General features: G+C 43.5%; 2 protein-coding genes across 5 annotated transcripts in view; both read right to left on the bottom strand.

Annotated features, from left to right (window-relative positions):
- Positions 1–6,050, bottom strand: part of LOC140730936 (V-type proton ATPase 116 kDa subunit a 2-like) — a 58,742-nt gene extending 52,692 nt beyond the window's left edge. The window contains exon 1 of one of the 2 annotated variants that reach the window (XM_073052016.1): positions 5,805–6,050. In XM_073052016.1, the coding sequence (XP_072908117.1) occupies positions 5,805–5,921 (117 nt within the window). In that variant the 5' untranslated portion in view covers positions 5,922–6,050. The remainder of the gene's footprint in view (positions 1–5,804) is intronic. The other variant, XM_073052017.1, reaches the window with a different exon arrangement.
- A 3,511-nt stretch (positions 6,051–9,561) lies between these two features.
- The window catches only part of tctn2 (tectonic family member 2), a 47,742-nt gene continuing 35,503 nt past the window's right edge, over positions 9,562–21,800 (bottom strand). For 2 of the 3 annotated variants that reach the window (XM_073052018.1, XM_073052020.1), the window contains exons 14-18: positions 19,146–19,252; positions 15,163–15,304; positions 14,293–14,436; positions 11,252–11,340; positions 9,562–10,244 (exon numbers count right to left, since the gene is read on the bottom strand). In XM_073052018.1, coding sequence (XP_072908119.1) covers positions 10,123–10,244; positions 11,252–11,340; positions 14,293–14,436; positions 15,163–15,304; positions 19,146–19,252 — 604 coding nt within the window. In that variant the 3' untranslated portion in view covers positions 9,562–10,122. The remainder of the gene's footprint in view (positions 10,245–11,251; positions 11,341–14,292; positions 14,437–15,162; positions 15,305–19,145; positions 19,253–21,800) is intronic. The other variant, XM_073052019.1, reaches the window with a different exon arrangement.

The following is a 21,800-nucleotide window of genomic DNA, read 5'->3' as shown; positions in this document are numbered from 1 at the left end:
GCAAAAGGCAGGTAACTATAGGCCAGTTAGTTTAACATCTGTAGTTGGGAAAATCCCTGAAGCTATTACTAAAGAAGAAATAGTGAGGCATCTGGAAAGAAAGGGATCCATCAGGCAGTCACAGCATGGATTCAGAAAAGGCAGCTCCTGTTTGACTAATTTACTGGGGTTTTTTGGGGATATAACAAGTGCAGTCGATCTAGAGGAACAGATGGACATTATGTACTTGGATTTCCAGAAGGCATTTGACAAGGAGCCATATAAAAGACTTATTCATAAGATAGGAGGCATAGAGCTGGGGGTGACGTATTAGCACGGATAGAAAATTGGTTAACCAGTAGAAAGCAGAGTTGGGATACACGGGTGTTTCTCTGGTTGGCAGTCAGTGGTGAGTGGTGTGCCGCAGGGGTTGATGTTGGACCTGCAACTATTCACAACATACATTAATGATCTGGAAGAGGGGACCAAGTGTAGTGTATCTAAGATTGCTGATGGCACCAAATTGAGTGGAAAAACAAATTGTGCAGACGATACGGAGAGTCTGCAGAGATATATAGATAGGTTAAGTGAGTGTGCAAGGGTCTGGCAGATGGAGTACAATGTTGGTAAATATGAGGTCATCCACTTAGGAAGGAAAAATGGAAGATCAGATTATTATTTAAATGATAAAAGACTGAACATGCGGCTGTGCAGAGGGACTTGGAAGTGCTTGTGTATGAAACACAAAAGGTTAGTTTGCAGGTGCAACAGGCTATCAAGAAGGCAAATGGGATGTTGGCCATTGTTAGAGGACTTGAATTTAAGAGCAGGGAGGTTCTGCTGCAACTATACAGGGTACTGGTGAGGCCACATCTGGAGTACTGTGTGCAGTTCTGGTCTCCTTACTTGAGGAAGGATACACTGGCCTCAAGATTCAGGGGAGTAAATTTAGGATGGAGATGAGGAGTAACTGCTTTTCCAAAAGAGTGGTAAATCTGTGGAATTCTCTGCCCAATGAAACAGTGGAAGCTACCTCAGTAAATATATTTAAGACCAGGTTGGATAGATTTTTGCCTAGTAGGGGAATTAAGGGTTATGGAGAAAAGGCAGGTAAGTGGAGATGAGTCCATGGCCAGATCAGCCGTGATCTTATTGAATGGAGGAGCAGGCTCGACAGGCCAGATGGCCAACTCCTGTTCCTATTTCTTCTGTAATAGTTAGTTTCATTATGTCACCATTTGCTACAGAATTACATTGTTAGCATCACCAAGCTCATGGTGGGAATTAGGTGAAGATACAGTCTTACAGAATGAATCCAGTTCAGTCCAGTAAGATGGTTGGGAGCATGGCTGCAGCAACCTCTCTGGGTCCAACCAAAGGTGTAGTTGTTCAACCTTTTAAACAATCACAAGTCAATCAAATACTGCAGGCCTACCCCACCAGCGAGTTGCTCAATAGAGGAGGAGCTGGACAGTGCCACCTACTACAGAAACATGCTGGAGTCGGTCATGGAGGGAAAAGGCTTGAAGGGATTTAAGACCATAAGACACAGGAACAGAATTAGGTTATTTAGCCCATCTGGTCTGCTCCACCATTTCACAGCTGGGATGCGCCTCTATTCTGAGGTTGTGCCCTCTGGCCTTAGATTCTCCCACCAATGAAAACATCCTCTCCACATCCACTCTATGCCTTTCAACATTTGATAGGGCACAATGAGGTCACCCCTCATTCTTCTGAATTCCAGTGAGTAGTTTTAGTTTGAATGAGAGCAAGTGGGATGAGCAGGAAGGGGGCTCTGGTCAGCATCAACCACTTGGGCCAAAGGGCCTGCTTCCATGTTGTATCACCCTTAAACATTGATATAGCACCTCAACCATTCCATCTGGCAGCTGATTTCATAAAGATACCACCCTTTCTGTGAAAAATAAATTTGTTCCTTAAGTTCCTCAGAAACCTTCCCCCCCCCCCCCCCACCTTAAACCTATACCCTCTAATTCTTGATACACCAACCCTGGGAAAAAGACCGAGTCCATTGACAGGATCTATGATGTCTTACAGCTCTGCAAGAGCTCCTCTCAGATTCCTACACTGCAAGGAATAACATCCTAACCAGTCCAACCTCTCCCTGTAATTCAGTCCCTTAAATCCTGACAACACCCTTGTAAATCTTTTCTGCACTCTTTCCTGAGTAATAAAATCTTTCCTAGAGTAATAATAAAAAGTACAGCACAGAAACCAGTACTTCGGCCCATCTAGTCCATGCCAAACCATTTAGACTGCCTACTCCCATCGACCTGCACCAGGACCATAACCCTGCATACCCCTAACCATCCATGTACCAATCCAAACTTTTCTTAAACATTGAAATTGAGCGTACAAGGACCACTTGTGCTAACAGCTTGTTCCACACTCTCATGACCCTCTCAGGTGAAGAAGTTTCCCCTCATGGTCTCCTTAAACATTTCAGCTTTCACCCTTAACCCATGACCTCTAGTTATAGTCCCACCAAACCTCAGTGGAAAAAGCCTGCTTACATTTACCTTAACTATACCTCTCATAATCTTGTATACCTCTATCAAATCCCCCTAATCTTCTACATTCCAAGGAATAAAGTCCTAATCTATTCAATTCTTTCCTTACAACTTACATCCTCCAGACCTTGCACACACACCCTTGTAAATTTCTTTCAACCTATTTCCTCCAGCAAGGCAATCTCAAGTGAACACAATACTCCAAGTAGGGTCTCATCAGTGACCTGTACAACCACAGCATGACCTCGCATCTCCTATACTCAATGCCCTGACTGATGAAGGCCAGTGTACCAAAACCTTCTTCAGCATCTTGACCACCTGTGACTGTACCTTTGGTGAACCATGTACTTGTACCGCATGGTTCCTCTGTTCAACAACTCTTCCCAGGGCCCTGCCACACACAGTGAAAGTTCCACCTCAATCTGACATTCCAAAAAGCAACACCTCACCAAATTAATCCTATGCTGTTACGAGAGGTAGGGGAAGAGATTGCTGGTGCTCAGGTTGTAAATTGCAAATCTTTGCCAGACAAAGATTTACAATTTATCGGCTGACTCGAGGACAGCTAACATAGAACACAAACCCAGAACACGCCCTTCAGCCCACAATGTGCCAAGCCAGCTAAAGAGCATATTTTAAAAAAACAAACACTAATCCCTCCTAACTACACAAATGCCCATATCCCTCTCCCCCACCTTCCTCACATCCACATGCCTATCTAAACATATCTTAAAAGCCGTTAATGGATTTGCCTCTACCACCACACCAGGCAGCGCATTCCAGGCATCCACCACTCTGTACCCCTCACATTCCCCTTCAACCTACCCCCTCTCACCTTCATGCCCCCTGGTATTAGACATTTCAACCCTGGGACATTCTATATACTTTTTTAGCAAGGCAGCAGGGAAAAATCAGTGATCCTAACATCAGAAGAAGAGAAGATTTTGGAAAATTAGAGGGGCAGGATTAATGATCAATTGGAAAGGCAGTGACTAGCCAGAGTTTGCCAGCATAACTTTGTCAAGGGCAGACCCTGCCTGGACCAGTAAGATTTATTTTTCCCCATCAGTCAGCAGAGTGTATTAACGAGGGCCGTGGTTTATATGTACCTAAGTAAAACACCTAACAAGATCATGCATTGGGGAATGGTCTAAAAAGGTGAGGGCTATTGGGATTCAAGGGAAGTTGACAAATTGGAACCAAAATTGGCAATAGAAGAGAGGACAGTTTTTGTGACCAGATGCTATGACCAGTGATGTTCAACAAAGATCAGCGCCGGGACCCTTGTAATAAATGTGAATGATTTTGATGTGCATGAGGGAGGCATGATCAGTAACTTTGCAGATAACAAGATGACAGATGGAGTTGTTTACAGTGTGGAGGAGTCCTTGGCGGCAGGCAGATAGTGGTGTGTTAGTGAAACTGAATGAAAAATAGCTGACAGAGTTTAATCCTGGTAAAAGTAAGGAGATGCAGCTTGAGCCAGGTCTGAGTCCAGACTTTTTGAAATACATCATGAGTGGTTAGGGATATATTCTATTCCTCCTGAGATGAATGCTGACATCTCATTTGCCTTTCTCACCAGACAACCTGCAAATTAACCTTCAGGGAGTCCTGCATAATGACTCCCAAGTCCCTTCAGAAAATAGTCTACCCTTTCATTTCTTCTACCAAAGTGCATGACCAGACACTTCCCAACACTGTATTCCATCTGCTATTTTTTTGCCCGTTCTCCTAATCTATCCAAATCCTTCTGTAGCCTCTCTACTTCATCCACCTATCTTCATATCAACTGCAAACTTTGCAATGAAGCCATCAATTCCATCATCCAAATTGACATAAGAGAATCAGTCCTGACACAGACCCCTAGTTACTGGCAGCCAAGCAGAAGAGGCTCCCTTTATTTCCACTCTTTGCCTCCTACCAATCAGTCCCAGCTTTATCCATGCTAGAATCGTTACTGTAATACCATGGTCTTGAGGCTTGTTAAGCAGCCTCATGTGTGACACCTTGTCAAAGGCCTTCTGAAAATCTAAACACACATCAACCAATTCTCCTTCGTCTATCCTGCTTGCTATTTCTTTACAAATAATTCCAACAGATTTGTCAGGCAAGACATTTCCTTGAGGAACCCATGCTGACTATGGGCTGTTTTCTTATGTGCCTCCAAATACTACATACTGGCAGAGCTGGCCACAGCCTCAATTTACGAACCTGACAACAACATGACTACTACTTTAACCAGGCAAGCTCACTTTGTTAAGCACCCCTTTTTACTGAGCATAATTAAATATGCCTTTTTACACACACTCTGTGCCAGAGTAACTTTACCTGCATTAAATATGTGCAGGTACACACAACCCAACTTTATCCTACACTGTGACACAGTTTTAATCACGTGCCCAGAAACAGAATTGGCATTAGGAAACACCCTAATACATGTGTGGCATTTGACATCTGATAGCATTTAGCCCCAAGTAATCATTTAAGTGGATCTACAGCATACAGCTTCTGCAGGCTTAGAACTAGAATGAAATTATAGGGACAGGTAGATTTGGCCAGCTGCCAATTACTTTATTTCCAGATGGCAGATCCCACACAGCAGAAACTCCTGAAGAAAGGAAGAGACAGTGAGCTAGAGTTCTCCACTAGCAAATAATATAGTCACCGACAGCCAGGATGACCACAAATAAAACCAACCAGCATCCAGTCAACTGGAGCACCGGGTACACTGACCACAGTCACAGATTACTGATCAGTTTTATACTGCAGCAGGTAGTTAATACATAACCAGTGAGCAGGAACTAACAGCCTGTAATAGATCAACAAGATCATTAGTTAAGATACCGGTTAAGCAGTAAACATGATAAATTGCAATGGGTTCAGATTACCAATGGCCACACCTTGTTACTTTTCCACTATCTAGTAGGTGATGGGGTTACAAGGTTGGTTACCTGCTAGTTAGTGATGGAGCACAGTAAACAGAGCAATTAGTGAGACACTACAGTCTGTAGGGTTATTATTCAATGAAGCACAAGAGTAAGCAGAATTACTAGTTAGTGAGGCACACAGTAAACGGAGTTATTATTTAGTGAAGGCAGGATTACTGTTTAGTGAGGCACACAGTAAGCAGGGTTACTAGTTATTGAAGGAACCACAGATGGCGGGTTTATTGCTTAATGAGGCACCACAGCGGAAAGAATCACTAGCTAGTGAGGCACTACAGGGGGCAGTGGTACTAGTCCGCCAGTAACACAATAAGTAGGGCTGCTAGTTAGTGAAGGCTGGACTTACGTCTCTGAACTCCACCAGGCCGGCCTCCCCCAGCTCGCTAACACAGTCGTAGGCCGAGGCGGCCTGTAAAAAGAGCTGGGCCAGGCACATCTCCTCGCTGCGGAACACCGCGCCCATCGTCCCGCTCCTCCGGCCTCCCGTCCACACACGGATGCACCCGAACCCGCCGCTCCGCGTCCACAGGCCCGACAGGGGGACGATTCCGAGCAGTGGGCGGCCCACAGCTCGCTTCCCGGTGCTGACCACACCCACGGCAAGCAGTGTGACCAATCATAACTTGCAATGGGCAGCCTACGAGCCTGCCCCCACAGAGCAAATGTGATCGATTAAAACCCGCCCTCTCTGTGATTGAAAGGCAGTGAGACCAACTACCGCCTTGACCAAGTGTCGACACGTTGCGACCTACATCGCCCTACTGAGTGAATGGCAACAGTCACCACAACCCCTACTGAATGATTGGTTGGCCGTGGGGACAATGATTGGCAGGCAGTAAGACCAACGCCCACCCGTACTGAGTGATTGGCAGGCAACAGGACCAATATCTGCACCGCTGAATGATCGAGACACTGGAACCCATCGGTCCAAGCGATACCGGCCTCACAGCAGCTGTCGTGGCTCGAATGACAGGCAGAAACAGCCTGGATACAGGGTACCAGCCGAAACGTTCACCTACCCCCACAGATGCTGCTCGATTCGCCGAGTCCAGATTCCAGCATCTGCAGTCTCTTGTGTCCCTGAATTGACAAACTTCTGTAGTCGAGTAGTGGAGTATATTGACTGGCTGTATCACAGCCGGGTATAGAAACACCATTGCCATTGAACAGAAAATCCTACGAAAAGTAGTGGATACGGCCCAGTCCATAGCGGGTAAAGAAAGCTCTCTCTGCTATCTACATAAAACCCTGTCACAGGAAAGCAGCATCCATCATCAGGGACCCCCACCAGCCAGGACATGCTGTCTTCTCACTGCTGCCATCAGGAAGAATGTACAGGGGTCTCAGTACTCGCACCAGCAGGTTCAGGAACAGTTATTACCCCTCAAACATCAGGCTCCTGAACGACAAGAGGTAATTTAACTGAACTTCACTTGCCCCATCACTGAACTGTTCCCACAACCAATGGACTCTATCCAGGCCTTTCAATAAGAGATAGCTTTCAATGAGATCTCCTCTCATTCTTCTAAACTCCAGTGAGCACAGGCTCAGAGTCATCAAACGCTCTTCATATATTAAACATGATAAATGAATCTGATCTGAACCCCAGCTTCTGGACTCCCTGCCTGATGACACTTCCCCAGGGAGCTATAATGTATCAAAGTCTTTTTTTTCTTATATTTATTTAGAGAAACAGCATGGTGGAGAGCATATTGACTGTCTGCATCGCAACAATGCCCTTGAACAGAAAATCCTACAAAAAGGTACTGGGTAAGGTCCAGTCCATCGAGGGTAAATCTCTCACTACCATTGAGCACATCTACATGAAGCACTGTCACAGGAAAGCAGCATCCATCGTCAGGGACCCCCACCACCCAGGACATGCTCTCTTCTCACTGCTGCCATCAAGAAGAATGTACAGGAGTCCCAGGACTCTCACCACCCGGTTCAGGATCAGTTATTACCCTTCAACCATCAGGCTTCTGAACCGGGGGAATAACTCACTCGTCCATCACTGAACTGCTCCCACAACCAATGGGCTCACCTTCAAGGACTCTTCAGCTAAAGTTCTCGATATTTATTGCTGATTTATTTGTATTAGTATTTCTTCTTTTTGCATTTGCACAGCTTGTTGTCTTCTACACTCTGATTGAATACCCAAAGTGGGCGGTTTTCATTGATTCTGTTTTGGTTATCATTTTGTAGATTTGTTTAGTATGCCCACAAGAAAATAAATCTTAGGGTTGTATATGGCAACATATATGTATTTTGATAATAAAACTTATTTTGAATTTTGATATCTAACACAGCATTAACCACATCACTGGTCGACAGTAATGCTTATTCAGTGTTAATGTTGAACACAAAACACTGGAGGAACTCAATGAGCCAAGCAGCATGTATGTACAATCGACCTTTTGGACCGAAACCCATCTTCCCCTGAAGCATGGTTGTTCTGTTTTGACAGTCAAACACAACCTCTGCCACATGATTGAAAGTCCATGGACTTCTAACTCCACCCCTGCCACATACCCACCCCTCAAGCATGAACAATAAATCGTTCTGCCTCACCATGTGATTGACAGAAGGGGCTATCCAGACCCCGCCCCCATAAGTGATGGACAGGATGAGGGGTTGGACAATCTGGAATTGTATGAATGGTTTAGGCGCCAGGATGGGAACTAAATGTAATGATAGTGGTATTGTTATTGAATTATTATTGACACCCACACCAAGATATAGTGAAAGGCTTTGTTCTGTGTGACATGCACGTGGATCATGCTGAACATAATTACCCCAAGGTAGTAACAGAAGCAGAATACAGCATATAGTGTTGCAGTTTTACAGAGAAAGTGCTGTGCGGGTGACGCCTGGACATACAGTGTGGATCATACAGACGAATGGGTGGAGTGGTGGTGCAGATGGAATTTCATCCCATCCAATCCATGCCGAAACCACTTAAACTGACTACTCCCATCAACCTGCACTGGGACCATAGCCCTCCATCCATGTACCTCTCCAAACTTCTCTTAAACATTGAGATTGAGCCGGCATGCACTGACAGCTAATTGCACTCTCTCACCACCCTCTGAGTGAAGAAGCTTCCCTTCATGTTCCCCTTAAACTTTTCACCTTTCACCCTTAACCCATGACCTCCAGTTGTGGTTCCACCCAACTGCAATGGGAAAAGCCTGCTTGCATTTACCCTATCAATACTCCTCATAAATTTGTATACCTCTATCAAATCTCCTCTCAATCTTTTATGTTCTAAGGAAAACTATCCTAACCTACTCAATCTTTCCTCATGGTTCCTTTAGATAGAGGTGTTGAGAACAGCCAGTGTCAGGAAGAAAATAAATGGGAAAATAATTAAGAGGGACAGAGGCAAATGTTATTTGTAATATGTGTGGGAGTCAGGAACTCACTGCCTGCAGATATAATGTACAAACAGAGCCTGTGAATAAATAGAAAGGGGGAAAAATATAATGTTTCTATTCCATGAATGTCTCTGCAACTTTCTCATAGCTCACACTGTCACCCAGTTTTATTCCTCAATGTACTTAATTATGTATTATATTCCCATGAGTCACTCATACAGATTATGAACATGTAGAATTTGCTACCCTAATTCTCAAACCTATCCCAGATACACAATCCTCTCAAATACTTGTGTACATCTAATTCTGGTCATTTTCTCATTAACAGCCATGCCTCCAATTATCAAGGTCCCAAGCTCAGGAGCTCCATCTCCCTTTTCTCCTTCAAATTTGTCCCACCACAAGCCTTTTGGTCATTTGCTGACATCTTGTGCAGGTCAGAATCATTACACATTCCTGTCATATCAGCTGGGATGTTTTAGCACATTAACTGCAGGTGGTAGCTGTGAAGGGAGGTTCTGACACGTGTGCTGACTATTCACAAGAGTACAGGTGAAAGGGGAGGGAAGAGCAGCATCCGCTTTGAAGCAAAGTTGAGAAAAGGAAAAGTAGATGCTTTGGAGGAGGAAGTTATATTTTGCTCTTTAGTGCGTACAACAAAAGGCAAATAAAACCTCAGAAAAATGGAGACAGACATTCCCATTCACAAAGAAAGTAGGCACAACATTCAAAGGTGACCAGCCTTCATCATGATGTGAAATCACCTAGCTGTACATCAATCTTTTATTGTTTGGGTGTATCAAGACAAGTTCCAAGTCTATTGTACAAGAGAAACAACGTTTTGTGTTTAGAACAAAAGATGGTCATGCACTGCCTAATTTTAAATACAAAATAACATGTATTCAAAACCATATCAGGGTTTTACAATACTCTGATATAAAAATACATTAAATATTTACACTGAAACATTTAGAACAATGCAAAGGGGTGGCTTATGTTATGTTCTGTGTGCATTCAAGTGCATGAATTCTGCAGTTGCATCAAAATGTAAAACAGCAACAATTCTGCAAATTTAAATCACACCAAAATATCTTTCACCACAGGACTGCTTACTTTGTGGAACAACAGAAATAAAAGCTTGCACACCATTAACGAAAGAGAGGAGGATACAATGAAGGTGGGGAAGAGGTAGATTCTGAATGGATGCTGAATTGCTGGTCCCTTGGTGTTTATGTTACTGAACACTATAAGAATATAAGAGTAATGGATCATGCTTGCTGCAGGCTATTAAAAGGTCGCGTCATTCCAAGTCTTCCGTATTTTGTTCCACGGACCTCCCAACACTGCAGTCACCAAGAAGATGAAGACCAGCAACATTCCCTGGGCAATTGATTGTGAGTATGCTTCACCTAGACAAACACATGGCTTGTTAGACATTGAAATCTCTTTTTGTGGGAGTGAACATAGAAAACAAGAGTAAATGATTTCCTTTACAAATATAAAGGAACATTAGAAGCTGGTGCCTTGCTTGTGTCACATTCATGTTACTGAGCATAAAAGAATAGTTAGGAAGAAATGCGATGTTAATAGATTGTATTTGCTGCAGGACATTAAAAGGTGGCATCATTCCAAGAACCATCCTACAGAAACCCCATGGTCCTGATCCAGTGTCTCGACCCAAAACATCAACCTGCACTGATGCTGAGTTCTTTCCGTGTTCCAGCACCTACAGTATCTTGGCTTTTCACAACCTCCTGGGATTTATGCCCAAATTGAGACCAATATTTTCATTAATGGATGCCTTTGCCATTGAGTATAAAAGGTTCCACAGCCACTACATGGAAATGTCACCAGTAGGAATGTAGGAATGTCTCCGTAGCTCGTTTCCTACATTACACCCACATCTAGTTGGTTGTAATGCAATTTATAAATGGTCCTGCAGCTAAGGGAAGTGGTGATACAAACAGAGACTTAAGTGCTTCAGAGACGGAATGGAGGAAAATACAGGGGAATGATTATAAAAGAAACATTTTGTCAAGAGAAAGGAAGCAGAAATCAGACAGGGCTCTTTTTCTCAGAGCAGCAATGGCAAGTACTAGAGTACATCCTTTTAAGAAGGGTGGAAGAAAATTTATGGAGATGTCAGAAGTAGGTTTTTTTCTTACACTGAGATGCCCAGAATGCACTGCTGGATGGTGGTAGAAACAGATACAATAGGGGTATTGTAGAGACTCTTTGATAGGCACATAGATGTAAGAAAAATGGAGGGTTATGGGCTGTGTAAAAGGGAAGGGTTAGATTGATCATGGAGTAGATTTATACTGATTAGCACAAGATCATTCAAGACCAATGCTCAGTTCAAAAGCCACTGAAATGAATTTGACGGAATGCTCCAAGATGAATGCATCTTCCCTACCTGTATAACGCCTTGTCAATGGATAGGCAAGGTCAGGCCAACACACGTCATTCCGAGCACAGTCATATTCAGTGTAGGTCAACTGGAAGCTGTACAACAAAATTATTCCAATGACTTTCAACCACAAGATGAAACAGCCCCCCTCCCACCATTCCTTCACCTTCCCCTTGAAACCATTTCTGCTCTTCAACTATTCCCTTTACTTTATCAACACCTGCTGGATAACAACTCGTCTCACATTATTTGAACTAGAGATTTTTGACTATACCAGGTTGAATAAAGGAGAAATCCTTACTGTACCTAGTGGCTGTTGTGTGTTCCTCATAACAGATGTTGAAGTCTTGGGAGACCCAGAGTCTCCCAGGGAACTACATCTGTATGAAGTGCATCCAGCTGCAGCTCCTTGAAGACCATGTTAGGGATCTGGAGCAGCAGCTGGATGACCTTCGGCTTGTACTGAAGAGTGAGGATATCTTCGATCAGCATTACAGGAAGTAGTCACCCCTACGTTGCAGGAGGTGAGTGGCTGGGTGACTGTCAGGAGAAAGGGAAATGGAAATAGGCAATTAGTACAGAGCGCCTCTGTGGCTATTCCTCACAATAACAAGTATACCGCTTTGGATACTCTTGCGAGGGATGAACTCCCAGGAGAATGCCACGGAGACCAGGTTACTAGCACTGAGCATAGGTCCGTGGTGCAGGAGGGAAAGAGGGAGAAGAGAAGAGCAGCAGTGACAGGGGACTCAATAGTCAGGAGAACAGACAAGAGGTTTTGAGGATGTGAACAGGACACCCAAATAGTATGTTGCCTCCCTGGTGCCAGGTTCAGGGATGTCTCGGATTGGCAATCCACGACATTTTGGAGGAGGATAGAGAGCAACCAGATGTCCTGGTACATATTGGTGCCAATGACATATGAAGGGAAAGCAAAGAGGTCCTGAAATGAATTTAGAGAACTAGGTAGAAAGCTGAGAAGCAGGACCTCCAGGATAGTAATTTCTGGATTGCTGCCTGTGCCATGTACTAGTGAGGGTAGTTGGTAGATGAATGCGTGGCTGAGAAGCTGGTGCAGGGGACAGTGCTTCAGGTCCTTGGATCACTGTGTTCTCTTCTGGGGGAGGTATGACCAACTCAAAAGTGATGGGTTGCACCTGAACCCAAGAGGGACCAATATTCTCACAGCCAAGTTTGTTAGAGGTGTTGGGGAGTGCTTAAACTAATTTGGCAGGAAGATGGGAACTGGAGTGAAGGAACTCAGGATAAGACGGATGGGTAAAAAAAACAAAGCAAAGGTAGCGTGCAGTCAGACTGTCGGGAAGGGCATGCAAAAGACAAGTCAAAATTACAGCCAGCATGGTGAGTATCAGTGCATTCCGGATGCAGAATCAAAAGGGGTAGCAAATACAGTTAAGAGCCCATGATATTGAATGAAAGTTACTGGCATGGTTAGAGCATTGGCTGATCGGTATGAGGCAACAAGTAGGAATAAAACAATCCTTTGTTGGTTGGCTGCCAGAGACTAGTGGTGTTCTGCAGGGGCTGGTGTTGGGACCAATATTTGTTATGCTGTATATCTACAACCTAGATGATGGAATAGATGGCTTTGTTGCCAGATATGAAGGCTGGTGGAAAGGCAGGTAATGTTGAGGAAACAGGTAGGCTACAGGAGGACTTAGATTAGGAAAACGGGCAAGCAAGTGGCAAATGAAATACAAAGTTGAAAAAGCCATGGCCATGCACTTTGCTAGTAGAAATAAATGTGCAGACTATTTTCTAAATGGGGAGAAAATCCAAAAATCTGAAATGCAAAGGGACTTGGGTGTCCTTGTGCAGAACACCCTGAGGGTTAACTTGCAGGTTGAGTCGGTGGTGAGGAAGGCAAATGCAATGTTAGCATTCATTTCAAGAGGTCTAGAATACAAGAGCAGGGATGTGATGCTGAGGCTTAATCTTGAGTATTGTGAGCAGTTTTGGGTTCCTCAGGTAATAAAAGATGTGTTGGCACTGGAGAGGGTCCAGAGGAGGTTCAGAAGGATGATTCCAGGAATGAAAGGGTTATCATACGAGGAATGTTTGAGAGGTCTGGGACTGTACTCACTGTAATTTAAAAGGATGAGAAGGGATCTCATTGAAACCTTTCAAATGTTGAAAGGCCTAGACATGTCAGAAGTGGAAAGGATGTTTCCTGTGGTGGGGCACAGCCTCAGGATAGAGGGGCATCCATTTAAAAGAGATGCAGAAAAATTTCTTTAGCCAGAGGGTGGTGAACTTGTGGAATTTATTACCACAAGTAGCTGTGGAGGCCAGGTTGTTGGGTGTATTTAAGGCAGAGCTTGATAGGTTCTTGATTGGACATGGCATCAAAGGTTATGAGAAGAAGGCCGGGGAGTGGGGCTGAAGAGGAGAGAAAGAAAAAGGATCAGCCATGATTAGATGGTGGAGCAGACGATGAGCCAAATGGCCTAATTCCTATGTCCTGAAACAGGTTGTACTACTGGAGATCTTTGACTATAACAGGCATTACAACTGGTGATCAGTGCTGATGAAGGGTCTTGGCCTGAAATGTCGAATGTACTGTTTTCCATAGATACTGTCTGGCTTGCTCAGTTCCTCCAGCATTTTGTGTGTGTTGCTTGGATTTCCAGCATCTGCAGATTTTCTCATTTATTTGACTATAATAGGTTGAATAACTGGAGAACTTTGACTCTAACACGTTGTATAACTGGAAATCTTTGATTCTAACAGATTGTGGAGATCTTTGACTAACCAGATTGAATACCCAAGCAACAATGATACTGGCACGGGGACAAGAGCATCCCAGCAATACTGTCTGTGCAGATTTGTACATTCTCCCTGTGACCACATCAGCTCTCCCCCCCTCCACCCCAATTCCCTCCCTCCCTCCCTGGGTGCTCCAGGTTTCTTCCACATCCCCAGGGAGAAGGCAAGAACAAAAGCCAAACAATGAAATAAGAAAGAGAGAAGCTTGTAGTTTAAGAATTAACAGCACAAGATGGTAAATCATTTGAAGCTCCTTGTACCTGGTCAATGGAGGCTCTCGCTGGGCTGGTATTTGAATAAACTGCACAGACGTGCGGATGGCGAAGGACTGAAGAAGGGAACTGTTCTTGCAGGCTGCACTATCTCCTCCTCCACAAGAAATGTGCCAGCTCACTGTGGAGAAACTGAAAAGGCAAAGCCATTGGTCCAACAAGTGACAGGGAGAACCGGAGGAAATATACTTTTACACTGCAATTTGTAATGATTTAAATGTCAGTTTGAAAAGTCAGGTAAGCAAAAGCTAACAGAAGCCAGATAAATAACCAAAGGAAAGCATGCTTGGTTTTGGGAAAGATCTGATGTTTTGAGATAATTGGACCATATTTGTGGGTGCAATGATATGACTGCTTATTTTTGAGTAGAAGTGACATGATTCAATACACAGTGAAGGAAGATGGACCTAGGGCCAAAATCAAGTGCTTTTTAAATACTTTTTCCCTCACTGAACCAAAGAAACAATTTTAGAATACAGCGAGGCAAAGAGTGAAGAACATGGATATCCAGAGCAGCCAAGAGGGCTAAGGTACAACTGTAAGAGCTGAGTAAAACAAGGGAAAGATTGGTTTGGGCTTCTTGAAGATAATCAGTTTGGATTTGTGCACAGGAGGTCAGCCTTACCAACATGACATTTTTGAGGAGGTAACAAAGATGTTTAAACACTAAGATTACCACTCTGTTGAGTAACCAATTTTTCATTTCGGTAGCCCTAAGGGAAAGCATGTCCTTTGCTATTGGGAAATATTAATTACTCAGAAATGAGCAGCCTGATTTATGTTATATGTAGAACATTAGTTAGTCCAACATTTGGAAGATGCCAACTAGCTAATACATCTGTGACGCCATCTTCTTACCTGACCTCAACTCCAAGTATCACCCGTTGTGGGACTCCTTCAACCGCACCAACAACTGCTGTGAGAAACTGAATGTTCATAGCGGCAGGAACCCCAGCACAGAATCCATAAAATCTACCTTCAGGGAAATCCTTAAATGAAGCTACAATTTAAAAAATGATTTATATAAATGTGACCAATTTGAAAACCACAGGCTCTCACTCACAGCTTTGAACAATACATATGATTACAGGAAATTGAACTTACACAGCACTTGATCATATCCACGAGGTATTCCTAAATGCTTAGTGACATGAATTGCTTTTGTAGTGTAGGTATCATTCTAAAGGTAAACAATGCAGAGTAATCTCTCAAACATGAAATGAGAGAATGGCAAAGAAATGTGCTTTTGATGGGAGTTGGGTTATGCAAAATACAGGCCAAGCACTACCTGCTTTTCCAGATAAAACCAAGGAAGAGTTTCCCAATAGAGAACTGGACCCTCTGTTTAATTCATTATTGAAAACCATGGACATTCTCTATCCTGGATTGGCATGTCAGTTTCAATCTAGGAGTGTTGTGAGCAGTTTTGGGCCTCTTATCTAAGAAAGGATGCACTGACATTGGAAAGGGTGTAAAGGATGTTTACGAAAATGATTCCGGGGATTGAAAGGCTTATCCTATAAGAAGCATTTGATGGCTCTGGGTCTGTACTCACTGAAATTCAGAAGAATGAGGGGAGATCTCATTGAAACCTATTGAATGTTGAAAGGCCTTGACAGAGTGGATGAGGAGAGAATGTCTCCTCTGGTGGAGAAAGTCTAAGACCAGAGGACACAGCATCAGAATAGAGGGACGTCTACTTAGAACAAAGATGAGAACAAATTTCTGTAGCCAGAGAGCAGTAAATCTGTGGAATTCATTGCCCTAAGTGGTTGTGGAAGCAAAGTCATTAGGTATACTTAAGGCAGAGGTTGATAGATTCTTGATTAGTCAGGGCATAAAGGAATATGGGATGAAGGTAGGAGATTGTGGCTGAGAGGGAAAATGGATCAGCTATGATGAAATACCGGAGCAGACTCAATGGGCCGAATGGCCTAATCCTGCTCCTATATCTTGTGCTCAGATCAGAATCTATTTTCATCTTGGATTAACAACAGTTTGCTTTAAAGGTTAACAGTCACCAGAAAAGAAACATTGGCCAGTACTGATAAACCACATCCTGGATTCGATAACGTTAGCACAGTGGTTGATCAGCTGTATTAGATGAATTGAACAGCTTAACTATCACAAGAAATGAAGAACTGAAGTCATTTCAGAACATCTTGTCTGTCTCCAATAGTAAAGCCTGCCCATCTCAGCTGCGAAAAGCCAGAACAGAGCTGCCAAAAGAGACCAGAAGTTGCCATAAGGGGCCTCAAGTACACTCTGTACAAAGTGGTGGACTGGCAAAAGGCTCTTTGGGGAGAAAGGAGCTCTGGGAGTGTGCTGCATTGTCAGAGCTGGCTCACTACACAGGAGTAATTAAACTGAGACTCAAATCTCATCAGACAAAATCACACCAACATGTTTTATATGGGTATACTCACTGAATCGTTCAACAGACACATCTGACAAAAAATATGAAACAATTCAGTGATGTTGAAATATGCCAAACACTCAACACTAACGAAGGTGTTGCTACTTCAGAGGACCTATCCTGAGTTTGGCATGTGAGGGCAATTATAAAGAAAGCACAACCATGCCTCTACTTCCCGAGGAGTTTGTGAAGATTCGGCATGACATCTAAAACTTTTGACAAATTTCTATAGATGTGTAGTGGAGAGCATATTAACTGGCTACATCACAGCCTGGTATGGAAACACCAATGTCCTTGCACAGAAAATACTACTGTTATGATCCCAGCCCCCTCCTTCTTGAGAATCGCAAGATCGCTATTAATTCGGGTCTTAGACCCAGGAAATGAGAGAGAATCCTCAGCAAGACAAAGCAACGGATTTGGCCATTGTTTCTTGGAGACACCTTTGTGGATTGCGATCCTATACTACGTGCCAGCTCTCAGGGATACGTGGACTGGGCTATGTGCACACCCTCGGGCAATGTGGGCTGGGGATTGCATCACCCCACCCTGATTGACATCTACAACCCTGCAAGTCAAGATAAAAGAGGGGCTGCAGGGGGCAGTCCCCTAGCGACGCACCAGAAGGAGACACCATCGCTCATCGCTCCCGTGATAACGGGAAGCTATTCGGAAGCCAAGTGTGTGCCGTTTCCCCTGGCCTGGGGAACGGGTGGCTGATAACACCGAAAAGGACTTCGAACTAACAACGGGGAACCAACGTTCCCGATTCAACGGTTTGCGTCCTAAAAGACTGGGCAAGTTTCTTTTCTCACAAAACCTCTCTCTCTCTCTCTCTCTCCAACAAGTGAAACCCAGCGGTCCCCAAAAGGCTAAAGCCTGCATGAACTTGAGAGACTTTTATATTTCCATCGGACAATATTTTTACCCCTAGACAAAACGATAGAGCTACTTCTTATTGATGATTATTACTATACCTGTGCTTTAGATTGAGTATTGACGACGTATATTATCTGAATGTTTGTATTAACCTTACTTTTGTGCCTCTTTATAAATAAAAACGTTTAAAAATAGTACCATCAGACTTCAACGGACCTCTCTATCTTTGCTGGTAAGTGACCCAGTTACGGGGTCGTAACACTACAAAATGTAGTGGTTAGGGGAGTCCACTCCCCACCATTGAGCACATCTACCTGAAGCACTGTCGCAGGAAAGCAGCATCCACCATCAGAGAACCCCACCACCCAGACTGTGCTCTCTTATTGCTGCTGCCTTCAGGAAAAAGGTACAGGAGCCTCAGGACTCACACCACCATGTTCAGGAACAGTTACTACCACTCAACCATCAAGCTCTTGAATCAAAGGGGATAATTTCACTCAACTTCACTTGCCACAACCTATGGACTCACCTTCAGAGATTCTTCATCTCATGGTTTTGATTTTTTTTTTTTGCTTATTTATTTATTCTTAATATTCCATTCATTTTGTATTTGCATTCTGGTCTTTCATTGACTCTATTATGGTTATTATTCTATTATGGATTGAGAATGTCTGCAAGAAAATAAATCTCAGGGTTGAATATGGTGACAAATATGTACTTTTATAATAAATTTACTTTGAACTATCAAATACCAACAGCTCCTGGTAGATTGGCTGCTCCTTAATTTCTCTGGTATCCGTGGGTCACTGGTGTGAAAGCAAGCCAGCTGCATTTCCTTACCTAAAAATGAGTGCACATTAACCGACTAGGAATCTCTTTGCGATACTGTAGGAATACACAGGAAACCGGAGCGTGAAGGCCAGCTTCACCATTCAGTCATAACTGATCCTATCAGGTATCAATACCACTCTGTTCACGGTGTGTGGAGGCAGCTTTTAATCCACAGCCTACACAGAGTAATACAAAGCTATCTAGCAGCATCACACCAAGGTGAATCTGCACCAGAGCTTGTATGGGTCAGAATGCTGGTGCATGACAGAGAGCAACCTTACCAAGCTGCCGTCATTCAGCACCATGAGCCTCCATAGGTCCTCCGTATTTTCTGGCCAAGAAAGATCTCCAACCTGCCCTTCTCCTTCAGCGTCATCAAGAGGACATGGCCACAAACATCATGAGGAAATGATAAAGATGGATTGGGCATGTGATGTGAAGAGATGCAAACTCTATCATCAAAGCAGCACTTCATTGGGCCCCTGAAGGGCAGAGGAAACACGGGAGATCAAAGACAACTTGGTGCTGTACCACAGAGGCAGAAATGAGGACCCTGAACCACAACTGGGGCACAATAGAGAAGATGGCCAAGGACAGACAGACATGGAGGACCTTCACTGCAATCCTAAATGCCAGTGGCATAACAGGCAGTAAGTAGGTAATCTAGCAGGCAAATGAAGGAAATACCTCACTTCAGCTACAATTAAAAACTTACCTTTAAATAACGGCACCCACTCTGATAGGTCTGTGAAGTTGGAGTTTCCCCTCTGTGCTACGTAATCCGCTGGCACAAGATTGAGCAGATTTTCATAAACAGTGAACCTGTCATACATCAGAAGGGCATCAGGCAAGCAATGGAAATCAGAGCATTACTACTGTGTCAACGCACTCCAACAGCTAATCTCAGAAGAGGCGCCCAATCATACAGCACAGAAATAAGCCCTTCAGCCCAGCTGATCTGTGCTGACCATGATTCCCTATCTAAGCTAGTCCCATTTTCTGCAAGTCTGGCCCATATCCCTCTAAACCAGGGGTTCTCAGCCTGGCTTAATGGCATTGGTCCATGGTATAAAAAAAGGTTTGGAACCCCTGCTCTAAACCTTTCCTATTCATGTACTATCCATAAGCTGTGGGCATGCTTTGTTGAGGCCAGAAACATAACGACACTTGCAGACCACCCTGGCCCATCCTCATTGTCACAAAAGAGGCACTTCATTATGTTTCAATGTAAATGTGACAAATAAAACTAATCTTTATCTTTGACCTGTCAGGACTGCAGACCTGAGGTACTTGCCCAAGTAATAGCAACACAGAGTCAGAGGATGCACAGTGCTAACCCAATATTCCCACAGCAAATTCACAACAAATTTAGAAAGTATGTGAGAAATCCAGGTGGTCCCGAACCCTTCATAAACCCAGCATACAGTGTCCTGGCTAGGCTTCAATAGCAAAATAACATTGAAACTGTTGATTCAGAGCTGTGTAAACATTTCAAAGATGGTACTGAACTAATTGCTAGCGTAAAGCAAACGTCAATTGTCATTCACACTTACTAGATTAATTCACTGAGCATTTTCCATTTGGGAAGAAACAGAAGGGGATTGAGCTCAGAGAAGTGGAAGTTAAAACAATACAATACAAGGCACCAGAAATGCAGGGAGCGGCCTCAGAAATATGAGGATCATAGTTGAGTAAGGAGCAGAACATTCTGAAATAATTCATTCTGGTTGCTTTTCATTTCACTGCTCCTCATTACTATACTTTAAAGAACTTAACTGGTGTTAGATTGACAGTTTAATTCTTAAATTAAACTATTTGTTATTTTCTTTGCAACTTAACAATAATTATTTGCTTGCATTTTAAGTAATTCTTAACATGCACATAACAATTTAATACACCTCTAGTACAGAGGTTCCCAACCATTTTTTTATGCCATGGACCAATACCATTAAACAAGGGGTCCATGGACCCCAGGGTGGAAACCCCTGCACTAGTGGTTATACAAAGTACAATTCTGAAAAGCCCTGGCAGTTTCTTTGTGCAGCATTAAGTGAATAAGTACTTCCTCATTGGTTAACTTGGTACTGGGTATTCAAATGCATACTTCTAATTGGTTGCCTCTGGTCAGCATATTTGTATGGAAATTTTCATATTTGTGTATAAAAATAGCAGCTTTATGCTAGGTGCCATCTTTAGTTTCGCATTCTTCTTTAATCTTAGCTTTCCCCTATCACTGTCTGTTTCAACTTTCCTGTTCTATCAACTCTTAATAAAGGAACCTTGAATTAAAAACACCAGAATCCAACACTGGGTATGAAGTATTTAAGGAATGTCTCATTGTTGTCAATTGAGTTACAGAAATGCAACTACCTTATTGCAAGATTTAAACATTTTTTTAATCCAATGTAAGTGAGGATCCAGTGGTTGGTAAGTTGATGGAAAAGATCCTGAGAGGCAGGATTCATGAACATTTGGAGAGGCATAATATGATTAGGAATAGTCAGCATGGCTTTGTCAAAGGCAGGTCATGCCTTATGAGCCCGATTGAATTTTTTGAGGATGTGACTAAACACATTGATGATGGTAGGGCAGTAGATGTAGTGTACATGAATTTCAGCAAGGCATTTGACAAGGTACCCCATGCAAGGCTTATTGAGGAAGTATGGAGGCATGGGATCCAAGGGGACATTGTTTCATGGATCCAGAACTGGCTTGCCTTCAGAAGGCAAAGTGTGTTTGTAGATGGGTCATATTCTGCATAGAGGTCAGTCAGCAGTGGAATGTCTCAGGGATCTGTTCTGGGACCCCTACTCTTCATGATTTTTATAAATGACCTGGGTGAAGAAGTGGAGGGATGGGTTAGTAAATTTGCTGATGACACAAAGGATGGGGGTGTTGTAGATAGTGTGGAGGGCTGTCAGAGGTTACAGTGGGACATCGATAGGATGCAAAACTGAGAAGTGGCAGATGGAGTTCAACCCAGATAAGTGTGAGGTGGTTCATTTTGGTAGGTCAAATATGAAGGCACAATATAGTATTAATGGTAAGACTCTTGGCAGTGTGGAGCATCAGAGGGATCTTGGGGTCCGAGTCCATAGGATATTCAAAGCTGCTACGCAGGTTGACTCTGTGGTTAAGAAAGCACACAGTGCTTTGGCCTTCATCAATCGTGGAACTGAGTTTAGGAGCCGAGAGGTAATGTTATATAGGACCCTGGTCAGACTCCACCTGGAGTACTGTGCTCAGTTCTGGTCACCTCACTACAGGAAGGATGTGGAAACCATAGAGAGAGAGCAGAGGAGATTTACAAGGACATTGCCTGGATTGGGGAGCATGCCTTATGAGAAAAGGTTGAGTGAACTCGGCCTTT

The sequence above is a fragment of the Hemitrygon akajei genome, chromosome 7 (genome assembly GCF_048418815.1).
Source record: "Hemitrygon akajei chromosome 7, sHemAka1.3, whole genome shotgun sequence".
Lineage (NCBI taxonomy): Eukaryota > Metazoa > Chordata > Chondrichthyes > Myliobatiformes > Dasyatidae > Hemitrygon > Hemitrygon akajei.
Note: the sequence above shows the minus strand (reverse complement) of the source record. Positions and strands in the feature narration are given on the sequence as shown.